Source organism: Electrona antarctica (assembly GCF_951216825.1).
Source record: "Electrona antarctica genome assembly, chromosome: 22".
NCBI classification, from domain to species: domain Eukaryota; kingdom Metazoa; phylum Chordata; class Actinopteri; order Myctophiformes; family Myctophidae; genus Electrona; species Electrona antarctica.
Window position 1 is genome coordinate 30,171,011 of NC_136805.1, and position 13,773 is coordinate 30,184,783.

General features: G+C 44.5%; 1 protein-coding gene across 3 annotated transcripts in view; it reads left to right on the plus strand.

The window, feature by feature from the left end:
- The window catches only part of dnmbp (dynamin binding protein), a 95,645-nt gene that overhangs the window by 73,585 nt on the left and 8,287 nt on the right, over window positions 1-13,773 (plus strand). For all 3 annotated transcript variants that reach the window (XM_079492966.1, XM_079492967.1, XM_079492968.1), the window contains 4 exons: window positions 6,624-6,859; window positions 9,434-9,533; window positions 10,582-10,729; window positions 12,626-12,643. In XM_079492966.1, coding sequence (XP_079349092.1) covers window positions 6,624-6,859; window positions 9,434-9,533; window positions 10,582-10,729; window positions 12,626-12,643 — 502 coding nt within the window. The remainder of the gene's footprint in view (window positions 1-6,623; window positions 6,860-9,433; window positions 9,534-10,581; window positions 10,730-12,625; window positions 12,644-13,773) is intronic.

Below are 13,773 nucleotides of genomic sequence, written 5' to 3' on the forward strand. Positions count from 1 at the left end.
TACCCTGCATGCATTGCTAACTGACACTTGTTATACGGTGTATGTGTTCTTTTCTTTGCTTGATGCAATCCAATATTCCCATTGGATGTGTGCTCCTTGAAGTGATGTGATTGGCTGTGTTGTTGGACAGGGTACACTCAGATTGTTATCTTGGCCGTCAGACAACACTGTGGAATCTGACCCCATCCGTTTGTACAGCATTCACACGACAACACCTGATTATCATCACACTACTTTGGAAAATTAGAAATCGTGTAAAGTGAAGCTACGCACAATTTACTAATGATGTAATTTCTAGGCTGTCATTCCTTAACCACTTACGCCCTATTTTATGCGTCGGCAAATATCCAAAAGACTTTTGAATTACATGATGAAAAAATTATAGAAACATATTGAAAAGGTCAAATAATGACATGCCAAAAGTATGGACGCCAGGGTTGATGTGGTTAAAATATCAGCTGAGCAACAGAAGGACAGACAGACAGACACGTCTTGGTTGAAAGGAGTGCCTTGCTCGTAAACGGGCCTTTGTGTTGAGTGTTGTTTAATGGTTGAAAAGCTGACTAATTGTTGCTATCGGTAATAGTTCATGCATTCTTGTCAGTCCGTTTCCTGTTGGCGTGGGTGACAGCGATGCGTACCTTGTACCAACTCACACTTTCAGTCACTGTTACGAAACCCCTGGTGTTGTCTTTTGAATTGTGTGTGTGTGTGTGTGTGTGTGTGTGTGTGTGTGTGTGTGTGTGTGTGTGTGTGTGTGTGTGTGTGTGTGTGTGTGTGTGTGTGTGTGTGTGTGTGTGTGTGTGTGTGTGTGTGTGTGTGTGTGTGTGTGTGTGTGTGTGTGTGTGTGTGTGTGTGTGTGTGTGTGTGTGTGTGTGTGTGTGTCAGAACATCAAATCAACATAGAAACTGAGCCTAGTCATTATATCGTTGCTGTCGAGTGGAAACCTATCTCCATATTTTAACTTTTTTCCCCATAAATTAACACCGTTGCGTTAACGTGTCTGTGTGTGTAAACAGCTTGTCGTGTGAGGCGCTGTAGTATGATCAAGTAGGAGTGGGGCGTTAGATGTACGGGGGGGTGGACAAAAACTTAAAGATAAGAAGTTTCTGCAGCAATGATATACTTTATGTATATCACCGGGGGCAGTAGCTCAGGAGGTACAGCGGCTGCTTGGACATTGCAAGGTTCCCGGTTCGATCCCGCTCTCCCCTGCAGGGTTTACTGTCAAAGTGTCCTTGAGCAAGACACTGAACCCCCGGCCCAAACTTCTCCTGATGAGCAGGTCGGTGCCTTTTATGGTTTCCTCTGCCATCAGTGTGCAAATGAGTGAATGTAATACACATTGTAAAGCACTTTGCGTGCGTGCGTGCGTGCGTGCGTGCGTGCGTGCGTGCGTGCGTGCGCGCATTTTGTGTGTGACTGTGCACAGTGTGCACTGTGCAGCTCTTGATTATGCTGCTAGGAACAAAAGAAAAGTGGATTTCCAATCAAGAGAAGTGGGTCGGAATCTGGTATTGTTTTTGTTTTTGATGCTGAAAATATCTCCGTAGTTTATGTATGTGAAACTTGTGAAGTGGGGCATATGATGCATGGATGTGTGGGATGCTTGTGCACACAATGCTTGGGAGTGAGGGGATTTGTGCCAATTAAGCATGGAGTCTATTGTTTTAAATATCTTTCTCTTCTGCATTCCTGTGTGTGTGTGTGTGTGTGTGTGTGTGTGTGTGTGTGTGTGTGTGTGTGTGTGTGTGTGTGTGTGTGTGTGTGTGTGTGTGTGTGTGTGTGTGTGTGTGTGTGTGTGTGTGTGTGTGTGTGTGTGTGTGTGTGTGTGTGTGTGTGTGTGTGTGTGTGTGTGTGTGTGTGTAAAATTATAACTAGAGCTACTGTACAACTATCAACTCTTTGTGAGGGACATTCTTTTGATTACTTTTTTCATTAATCAAATAATACAGATTTGTGATTGGCCGGTGTGATTGGGTGGGAGATGTGCCATTGGTTGAGAATGAGAGGATGTATGCATGATAAGAGCACCCCTCACTTCACACGAGAGTGATTATCATCAAATTGACACAGAGATGGTCAAATAGATTTTTTTCCCCCGACTAAATCAATTAGTCTGATTAACCACTTACGCCTTATTTGATGTGTTGTACAACAGTGTTGCACAATAGCACATTTGTGAGCTTGTACATCTGCTATTTTCTTCTGTTTTAGAACTCATTTAAAACAAAAAATATTATAATATTTTATAATCGGTTGGAACCAATTAGTTTGATTATCCGTGGCACCCTTACTATAACCGTTGCACAACGTTGCATTTCGTAAATGCTTGATAGGGGGGATGGGCAGAACACCAGCAATCAGCAATCGAACACAAATGTTTGGTCAAACCATGTGACTCCCATTGGAAAAGCATTGTGGTGGCCTAAAAAAACTAAAAAACGACCAAACATTTGCTTGATTGGTGTTTGATACGTGTGAATGAGGCCTCAGAAACGGCTCCATGGCTGCTGTTAAAACAGAGACAGAGATAAAGGACATCTCTCTGGGTCTTATCTGAGTCACGTGGAGTCGTGGACAATGTTTGGGTTGAGGGTGGGTGAGGTGAGAGTGAGTGAGTGGGGGAGAGGTAATGATGATGGAAGCAGGACAGAGAATCACAGTGACAGACTGTCCTGGTTCTGAAACCTTTTCATGTCTTGGTCTTGGACCCCCAAATTGACACTCATTAGCCCGCAGACCTAGCCTGGTTAGGGCAGTGGTTAACCAGGCTACCGTGGACACCCATTTGAAAAGATATGCCAGGGACCCCCATAAGACAAGATTTTTTCTTTTCCTTTTTTACAGCTCTACAATTTACAATTTAGGCATTTAGCAGACGCTCTTAATCCAGAGCGACTTACATTAAGCAAGAACAAAAAAGCATAGGAATACATCACATATATAAAACGCATTTATCATGAAACATGCGTAAGCTAAGAACGTGCTAGCAGTGATTTTCAACCGTTTTCATTTAAGGACTCCCAGTTTGCCATGCATTAACACAGACACCCATTTAATGGCATTTCTATCTCTGGGACCTCGTAAAACCAATGCTAATTTAGCTCTGAGAGTTACCAGTTTTGGTTCTATTTGTATACTTTTACAGACCCATAAAGGTCCATTAGGTTCCTAACTATCATTTAGCCGGGGACCCCCTGGAACTCCCTCAAGGACCCTTGTGGTTCCCCGGACCCCACTTTGAGTCCCTCTTTTGGACATGGCATTATAGGCGGACGTTAAACGTTTTCAAAATGATCAGAAAGAAAGAAACATAGATCTAGTACAAGCTTATCTGCTGTTTTTGGCATTTGTCATAGAATGTAAAATATGATGACAAATAATAGATCAGTAAGAGTCAAGAACCAAACCAAGATAAACGAGAATTAATATCAATACTTCTGCCGGCCTCTAAAAGTCTGTAATTCTGACAGTATACAAATGGAACCAAATGGACCATAACAGGTCAATTTGGTTCCATGTGTACTGTATATACACTCAGAGTTAAGGGGAAACCTTGAAATGTAAAAGTTTGAGAACCATTGCCCTGGCCTAGATACCTACACTGGTGAACAAACATTGTACAGTCTTATCAATAAATCTCAGCTATTGCTGTACTACATGTATCGCCAATGAATACATGAATGAATACATCCACATAAGATGTCAACCATGGCCTGTGGGTGTGTGCGTGCGCGAGGGGGTGGGGGGTAGGTCTGTGGAGCAAATTGCAGTTAAGCATAATTAATGTCATTAGCCAGTGACAGCATCTGTTGAAGGAGCAGTGGGGTGATGTCACCCTACAGTAAGTCACCAGCACCTAAGGCACTAAATCTGAGCCACCGGGCAGTGCTTACAGAACTACATGGCCAAGCTGTCACACCCCCACCTCCCCCCCAATCTTTTACAGGTCATATGCCCAAATATAGGCAAGATTGAAAGTAGTTAAAAATCGAGACACATCGGCTGCATAACTGTTGTTACCGATGTCCAAAAATATCAGCCTGGCTGGCATGCGTTTCTGGATGACCTTCTGGATGACACAAACTTGACTGAAGAGCAGTAGCAGCGCTGCTGCTTGTCCTTACTGCCTGGCCACCCGCACTGCATTCATTGTGACATATGTGGCCATTCACGTGAACTAAAAGCTGCAATCCGAAAACTTTATTTTGAACTCATTAAGACCTGAGGCAGATTATTATCCTGACAGTTTTCTGAAAGACTTAGTGTCTATGTAAGTAGTTCTCAAACCTTCTCATGTCAAGAACCACCATAATTATAGGATCTTGCCGCCGACCCACATGTCAAAATATTTCCGTTACAGGGATATATATATATAATTATATATTTTCAAAGATTTGCACAAATTCTCAAAATCTTTCAAAAATGGCAGATTTACAAGCTTGTAGATGGCACCTACTGCTCGACAAGTAGTACTGCCTGGAGGTAGAGCGGACGCTTGGTGAAACTGAAGGTTCCCGGTTTGACCCCGGGCTCCCCCAGAGTTGGTGCCGAAGTGTCCTTGAGCAAGACACGGAAGCCCTAATTGCTCCCGATGAGCAGGTTGGTCCTCCACACCGTCGCTGTGTGAATGTGTGTGCTGTGAATACTATGCACATTGTTAAGTGCTTTAGATAAAGACGCTATACAAATGTAACATTTACCAATATCTCTCCTAGCCAACCGGGATTCCCTCTTGATTGACCATAGATTGATGTTTTCCTCTCCCCCGCGGGAGACCCCGGGTTCAAATGCCCGGTTGTTTTGACCCCTCTCCGCCAGGAGACGACATCAAACTTAGGGACGGCATCTTTAAGCACTAATAATAGTATCATGATGACTATTAGACAATGTGGACATCGGCATGACATCACTCAGTTGACTAGACGACAGTTACTGTTCTTTATTCCACTCCGTTCTTGTTAGTGTGAGGCGGCGCACGGTCTCTACCCCTCCTGTCAATCTCTTTGTCGCGCGAGCCTGATTTACACTTCGTCGTACAAAAGCGGTGCACGCCGAAAATAGCCAATTTACAACGTCGTACAACGGAGCATAAATTTAGGCATCCCTTTCTCTCTATCTTCCTCTGTCTCTCTCCCCTGTCCTCCCTCTCTCTCCCCTGTCTCTCCCTCTCTCTCCCCTGTCTCTCCCTCTCTCAACCCTGTCTCAGGGGGTCCATATGTCTCTAGTCGCTGTCACAGTCCATTGTGACGGGAGACAAAAGAGCCCCCGAGTCGCTCTCCATGTTTCAGTCCCATTCATACGAGGCAGCGGTGCGTTAAAAACACCCCGGGCTCTCCCTCCAGTCCCTGGCAGCCCAGATAAGCGGCCCTGCTCCGAGCGCGCGCGCGCACACACACACACACACACACACACACACACACACATCAAAGGCTGAGGAGAGACTGGTAGTTTGTGGTTTGGGTAAACAGCTAGGAGTGATGGGATGGGAACTTTCTCTCGCGTGGTTTTTTTTCCCTTCCGTTTCTCCGTTTCCCATGTTCAGTTGAAGTTGTACCGTTTTTCTTCTTCTTAGTCACGTTTTAGATTCATTATTTCATGCATGTTTATTAATACTAGTGTTGTCATGGGTTTGTGCTATATGATATAGCCGTACCTGTTAATTCACGGCGTGTCATTCGCGTGTGATTTCTCATGTGTTTGTGTCTTTGCGTTGACATGGCTTCTAATTGTGGGGCACGCATGTCTCTTCTGGGAAGCCGTTGGTCTGACCACACTGGGACCTCCGCTCCCATCGGAAAAACACACGTCAGATGTGAAGGCGATTGGTTGGACGGTTCGCCAGATATGCAAAGGACAGATACACATACACACACATAAAGACATGTAGAAGGAAGGCACTGGAGCAAACTCGGACAGGTAAAGACTTTATTCAGCATGGAGCAAGTAAAAAGGACTTGCACCCTTCTAAATAAACTGTTACCAGTCCTGCTCCTGAGATGCACCGAACCAGCCTATGAGGCGCGGTGGAAACCCCTTGTGATTACACATACAGTTGGGTGCCACCGATATTGTCCCTTATTATTTGACCCATTTAGGCCTGACCTCAAAATTTAAAAAAATCCTTCTAAATGCTCCAGTTTTCTGAAATAAATATTTTCACGATTTTTCAAAAATAGCAGACCTACAAGCTCGTAGCGCGCCACTCGGTGGCGCGCTACGAGCTCCCCGTGCTCCCCGGGCGTTGCCCCCATAGCACCCACTGCTCCTGATACTTAGGACGGGTTAAAAGCAATGGACATGCCCAGGCGGTGGCGTAACCGTCTGGGCACCCGACTGGTAATCCAGTCGCAGTGTGCCGCGGGTTCGACTCCCGAGCCCGACACGGCCTTTACTGCATGTCTTCCCCCATCTCTCTCCCGTTTCCTGTCAGCCTACTGTCTGTCCCTTCAAAAAACAATAAAAGGCGTAAGCCGCAAAAAAATATCTTGGACATACAAAAAGCAATGGACATATGGCTTAACCATAATGTGTAACAACATATACAGTGACCAATACCAGAAAGGAGTGGGGAACCAAATGACTATTCTAAATATTTCTTCTCCCTGTGTGTTTCCAGAGCTGACGCTGCTGTCCCAGCCCAAGGCCTTAGAGTCCAGCCCCGTGTCCAGCATGCCTCCGGTCACCAGCAGCACTACCGGTGCGTCCAGCAACGCCACGGCGGAGGACGCCGAGCTGCGCATGCAGGAGAAGAGGCTGAAGGTCATAGATGAGCTGCTGCAGACGGAGAAGGACTACATCAAAGACCTGCAGATGTGCGTGAAGGAGATCATCCTGCCTCTGCAGCGCAAACAGGTGAGCGACCGTGCATGTTCTGATTCTGTTTTTTTGGCTTTTTGCCTTTTATTGATAGATTTTTACAGTATTACGACAGGAAAGGGGGAGAGAGATGGGGGGTTGGGGGGAAGACATGCGGCAGGCAAAGGTCGTTGGGATCGGGACTCAAACCCGCGACACGCCGTCAGGCCAACCTAGGTGCCTGAACCGCTCGACCTTCTGATTCTGCCACCAAACGTCTAATCTCTCTTTTGGGTCTCTGGACCTGAAAGGTTTGGGAGCGACTGGGATAGGGTGTCTGGGATGGGAGGGTCTGTGCCACAATGACCCTTTGCCCTCTGAGTGGCTCTGACTTGATAGCCATTGATAGCATTATTTATAGAGCCCATTTAACCACAACAAAGTTGACCAAAGTGATTTACAGAAAATGTCAAAGAGACATTAATCAAGAGTACAAGAAACTCATTAAACCGGAGAGAATCATAAGTGAGAACATTTAAACACAGATAAGCTAAATAATATAGCAGCTCATGAAACCCAACACATAAAAATGAAAACTCAAACTGTATTAAAAGCTTGGGAATAATAAAGTGTTTTACTTAAAGACGACCATGGCGGAGATCCTTCAAGTTGATGCCAATGGGTCTTTTGGCAAAGTTTAACACATTTTCCCGTCTGTTTTTACTAACCACAGTAACCCGGACGTCCTTATTTTGGCCATGTCATTACAGGCCAATGTTTAGATGTTTAAATGTAATAATTATTATTTTAATATGTTGTGAGCTTGTAGATTTTTATTTTTTACACATTTTTTTATACATCACCTTTCCAAAATATTTAAATATCATGGAAAAGTTGCTTTATTTCCATAATTCCATTCAAAAAGTTTAACTTTCATAGATTATAGATTCAGTGCACACAACGTAAATGATTTTAAGTATTTATTTGTTTATCTTTACACAAGTTTGACTTCCAGCTCATAAAACACACTAAAACAGAATTTCCAAAAAAAAATGGAATACTGTGAAGAAATCACCATTTACTCATTACTCACTACATCAAATCAATCAAAATATGGTACTTTCAGACAGAAAAACAGAAATGTCAATCTTCAATACTTGGTTGGGAATCCCTTTGCCTTCATCACTGTCTCGATACGCTGTGGCATTGAGGCAATCAGCCTGTGGCATTGAGGCAATCAGCCTGTGGCATTGAGGCAATCAGCCTGTGGCATTGCCCCCCGGGAGTTATGGAAGCCCAGGTTTCCTTTGTTCCTGGGTCTGGTGCCCCTCATTTTCCTCTTGACAATACCCCATATATGCTCAATGGGGATTAGGTCCGGCGAGTTGGTTGGCCAGTCAAGCACTGTGATGGCATGGGCATCAAAACCAGGTTGTGGTGCTTCTGGCGGTATGGGCAGGGTCCTCTTTTCCGATGAAAGTACTATAAAGTGTGCATTTCGTTTGGGAATCAAGGTCCAAGGGTTTTGAGGAAGACGGGTGAGGAACAGAATCCAAGCTGCGTGATGTCCAGTGTGAAATATCAGTCATGATGTGGCGTGCAATGTCCAGTGCAGGTGTTGGTAAACTGGTTTAACTTTCTTAAATCCAAGGTCACCGCAACAGTCTACCAGAATGTTTTAGAGGACTTCATGATTCCTTCCGCTGAGGATCTGTATCAGCAGGACCCAAGACCCCCTGCCCATACCGCCAGAAGCACCACAACCTGGTTCGATGCCCATGCCATCACAGGCCATGACTGGCCAGCCAACTCGCCGGACCTAAACCCCATTGAGCATATATGGGGTGTTGTCAAGAGGAAAATGAGGGGCACCAGACCCAGAAACAAAGAAGAGCTGATAGCAAGCTCCAAGGAAACCTGGGCTTCCATGACTCCCGGGGGGCAATGCCACAGGCTGATTGCCTCAATGCCACAGCGCATCGAGGCTGTGATGAAGGCAAAGGGATTCCCAACCAAGTATTGAAGATTGACATTTCCGTTTTGAAAGTACCATATTTTGATTGATTTTGATGTGATCCTAATTTCTTAATGTGGCATTCAGATTAAAACATCCATGCTCTGCAAAAACTGAGGAGTAAATGGTGATTTCTTCACAGTATTCAATTATTTTTTTTAAAATTCTGTTTTAGTGGGTTTTATGAGCTGGAAGCCAAAATGGTGTAAAGATAAACAAATAAATGCTTGGAATCATTTACGTTGTGTGCACTGAATCTATAATCTATGAAAGTTTAACTTTTTGAATGGAATTATGGAAATAAACCAACTTTTCCATGATATTATTTTTTTTTGTAAAGGTGCTGTATAGGTCTGTGGTTAACCATGCTAGGTTACCAAACCAACACATTATTGCAAATGTAAAATCTTGACTCATTAAAATATGAATAAAATATCTTCATGACACTTTTGACTTTTGTGCGACAAACCACCGTGCCCAAATATTTGTTCCTCTTTCCAAAATTGTGTTTTATTTGTTTTAATGACGACTAAAATGAGAATGAGAATGCCTTGGGGGTTGTTGACAGTGAACCCAGTGATGTCTAACACTAGTCTGTCTGTCTGTCTGTCTTAAAGGTGCAGAACGTGGATTATGAAGGTCTGTTCGGAAACCTCTGCTCTGTCATCGACCTGTCCCAACGTCTCTACCAGACCCTGGAGGACACAGACTCTATTGGTAACCCCATCCCCCTTTTCATTTAACTATTGAAAAATAGCAGATCTACAAGCTCGTAGCGCGGCACTCGGTGCCGCGCTACGAGCTTGTAGATCTGCTATTTCTTTTTTTTATTGTGCAAATGTGTGCACATTTTTTAATATACTCTTTCACAGCAAACGTTTTTAACTCAAATGTGCTTCTGGGCAGGTCCCTGGAACAAAATGTTTTCAGATGGGGGGGTCTACGGCCAAATTCAGAATGTTCTGTTGGGTCCTTGACATGAATAAGTTTGAGCATGTTGTTCAGAAAACTGTCAGGATTTAGAAGACATTTTGTAGAATCTGGTCTCTGGTAGAATTCAGGCCTTAATGGGTTAAGAGATAAGGCCCATCTATCTATAAATTCACCACATCTCTGTATGTCTGTACGTACGTCTGTACGTCTGTAAGTCTGTAATGCACATAACTCGAGAACCGTTGGCCCACCAACTTCAAATTCGACACACACGTTCCCCACCCCCGCAGGGAGTGCAGTGCCCGGTGTCGAGTCGGTCGGACCCTCGGTTGTCCAGAACCCCCACAAAAGGCCTCTGCCCGGGCTCTGGACAGGGACCCTGCCTAGGCTCTATATATGGAGCGGGCCTGTTCTGACATCACAACACTCCATATTTGGGCATGCCTGACACAGAACTCCATATATCGGAATATAGGGGCACTGAGAGACAGATACAGAAATCTCCATATATGGGTATAAAAGGGACGCAGACAGATGGGTGGAACGGGTACTCTGACACGGGTACAGCGGCTATCGCATAGCCGGGTGGGAATGGATCTCCAACTTCCATCGTTACCGACTCTGTGCTCAACAGCCGGGCACCAGTCTAGTTCTACAAATGCCTTCTAATTCAGTAGTTCTCAAACTTTTTCGTGCCAAGGACCCACAAAACTATGAATTTGGCCACGGACTCCCACCTGATAATGTTTTGTGCCAGTGACCACTTACATACAGTGGTTTTAACTGCATTTAAAATGGGTCAACATCTCTCTTTTCTCTCCGTCGTCCTCAGGCAAGGTGTTCCTGGACTTCAAGTCGGAGCTGGAGGAGGTCTACCGCATCTACTGTCAGAATCACGACGACGCCATCTCCCTCCTGGAAATGTACGAGAAGGACGACAGCATCCAACGCCACGTCCTGGAGTGTCTGGAGAAACTCAGGTGACTTAATGGACTTGAGCGAGAACGTGGCTCTGAACCGAGTGCGAGTTGGAAAAGACGTCGGCCACTTAACGAGTCAGTCAGCAAGACACGGCATGCGTGTGTGAAATGTTTGAAAGCATGATAATAATTAATGAACAGCGTTTTCTAACAAAGTGTTTACACGGTTTTGTGAGGTTAAACATTAACTGGAATGACATGCTTTAGGTTTCACCATTTTAGTTTTTAGTTTTAGGAGACATGGTTGAAACGTGTTCACTTGTGATACATATACTACTTCACTTTTGCAAAACAAGTGTGTGGGTGGTAAACTTTGGACTTGTGTTTAAATGATAAGTGGGCAGTTGTGGAGTGGTTTTCTATTGAATGGCAGGAGGTTTGAGAGACCAGCCCTCAAATGTAAGCTCTGAGGTTTGACCCTAGGTAGAACACACCTGTCTACTGTTGAAGTGACTTAAATGGAGTAGTCGCCCAAAACATGACTTATTTTCTATCAATTACACACCCCACGAAGCCTTGAATTCATGGAGATTTTTTTGTTGCGATCCTAAGACAATAATTTGATGACCGTGGATGGTCGTAAATCCATAACTGCTCACATTTGTTTATTAGAACACTTGCCACATTTCTATGCATATTCTAAAAGTATTGTACTTTTCTGACTGAAGTGGACATTTTAACAGACGCTATACCAGTTACTAGTATGTAACTTCTCCCTTCAAATTGCATGACACACACACACACACACACACACACACACACACACACACACACACACACACACACACACACACACACACACACACACACACACACACACACACACACACACACACACACACACACACACACACACACACACACACCACAGTGACACTTGGTCATGGTTGCCTGTCAATTGGTGTTGCTGTAATGTGTGGCAGCCAAAGAATGTGCTCTACCCGGGCGAACCTGTTTGGTTTCACTGTCTCTCTGTCTCAACTGAGTGTGACTTGAGGCACGTTGAACCTTAGGGATGGTGTTTTGTCATCTAGTGGGACGTAAAATACAGTCCTCCAGCATTTAGTTTCAAGATAAACAAAACGCTTTGGTAAACAGGAAGGTGACAAACGAGTTCTGGTTCTAAGAACAAAAGACACCTTAGTCACACCGACTTAGCTAACGGAACACACCTCTCGTCGACGTGGAGTTGATTATAGTCGTCGAGTTTCCCCTTAATCTTTTGAACTCGTTTTCATGTCTTTGTCGTGTAAATGTACATGAGATGTGTGTTGTTCAAGCCCTCTTACTACTTAGTAAGACAGACATTCCAGATTCCAGTGCGACTACTGCTGATCAGTTTTATTAACTCCACGGAGGTCTCACCGCATTCTTTTGGCTTTAGTTGGTGTCCCGCCTGAGGGGTGTTTGTGTACGGGCAATATACAGTATCTTTAACAAGCACACAAAGCTCCCCCAGACCGCAATTGTCCTTTTGAACCACTTTCAGCCTGGCCTGCCTATTTTGGGCCATGTCCTTGTAGGTGAACGTTTTCAAACATTTTCAAAATGTCCAGACGTTGGCAAGAACAGCAGCTCTACAAGCTCACGACCCATCTTATTGCGAGGAGTTGTGAGCTTGTGGATCTCCTATTTTTCCACTATTTGCCGTACGATGACGTATACAGGGCTTTTTAAGTGGTTCATGCAAGTGAGGATAGAATTCTCTGGTACAAGTTTAAATCATTACTTAGGGGGGTTTTTTATGTCCGAGTCAAAAGGTGATATCTGTTGTTATCGTTTGAGGCACAGAAAGTTCTTTGTGATGATGAACGGTGAACAGTCGGGTCACACACAGGCTTAAGTTATAACGTCTGTTTGTGTTTTCTTTATCCTCTGTTTCCTTCCTTTACACAGGGCTGTGTACCGAGAGTGGTAAGTTTCCTTGAGGACTGACGCCGTGGGTTTTCCTGCTTGAAAGTCGCACGGCACGACCGCATGCTATGGCTCACTAACCCTGCCAAAATGATGTGTGCGCAACGCATGCGTGTGTGTGTGTGTGTGTGTGTGTGTGTGTGTGTGTTTACTTTCTGTTATAATAAGCTAACATTTATGTGGGAGAGTGAGTGACTGCCAGCGAGGCAGGCGCCGCTGGTTTTATGTTCTCTGTGCCCTGCACTCCCTGGGCTGATCTGGACGCCAGTCTCTGCTGTAATAAATGTGGGTGGTGTTTGTGTCTGCACTTGCATGTGTGTGATGGTGATGATGATGTGCCCTGATTATCAACCAAACTCCCTTCAAACCAGGTCTATTATTACTGTGGGTGGAGGAAAAGGTTGTTCCTACTGCCATCTAGTGGAGCTATGCAGCAAGAGCAACGCTGCAGTAAACTAATACTTTTCTTGTAACGTTTAATACCTAAAAGTTCACTGTAAACACATGCCATGTGTAGTTATTACTACCTGAACAGTCCTTTAACGATTATTAAATCTAAGATTAAATCTAATTCAAATTGTCCAGTTTCGGCCCAGGCGGTGGCGTAACCGTCTGGGCACCCGACTGGTAATCCAGTCGCAGTGTGCCGCGGGTTCGACTCCCGAGCCCGACACGGCCTTTACTGCATGTCTTCCCCCATCTCTCTCCCGTTTCCTGTCAGCCTACTGTCTGTCCCTTCAAAAAACCAATAAAAGGCGTAAGCCGCAAAAAAAAAAAAAAAATGTCCAGTTTCAATCAGATCAATCATTGGTTTCATGCTGTTTGAGCTGCTCTGCCCTCCAGATTGCATTAAAACTAAGCAAATCAATTCTTTTGTGAAATCCATGTCCGATTTCTTCCCTAAAATGTGACCAGAAACTGCTTGTGTTGGACTTGTACAATGTACAGACATCTTGCTTTAGTGCTGTCCTACACAGAGGGCTGGGGATGTTAAAATGAAGGGCTTTTATCTGCACTGGAACATGAACTACACGGTACCACAAGCCTGTAGAGAGGAGCTGAGTTGGTACCATGAAAAGCTGTTGCCATTAGCTGGTGCAACAGTTAATTGAACTAGTCGGTTTAATCGA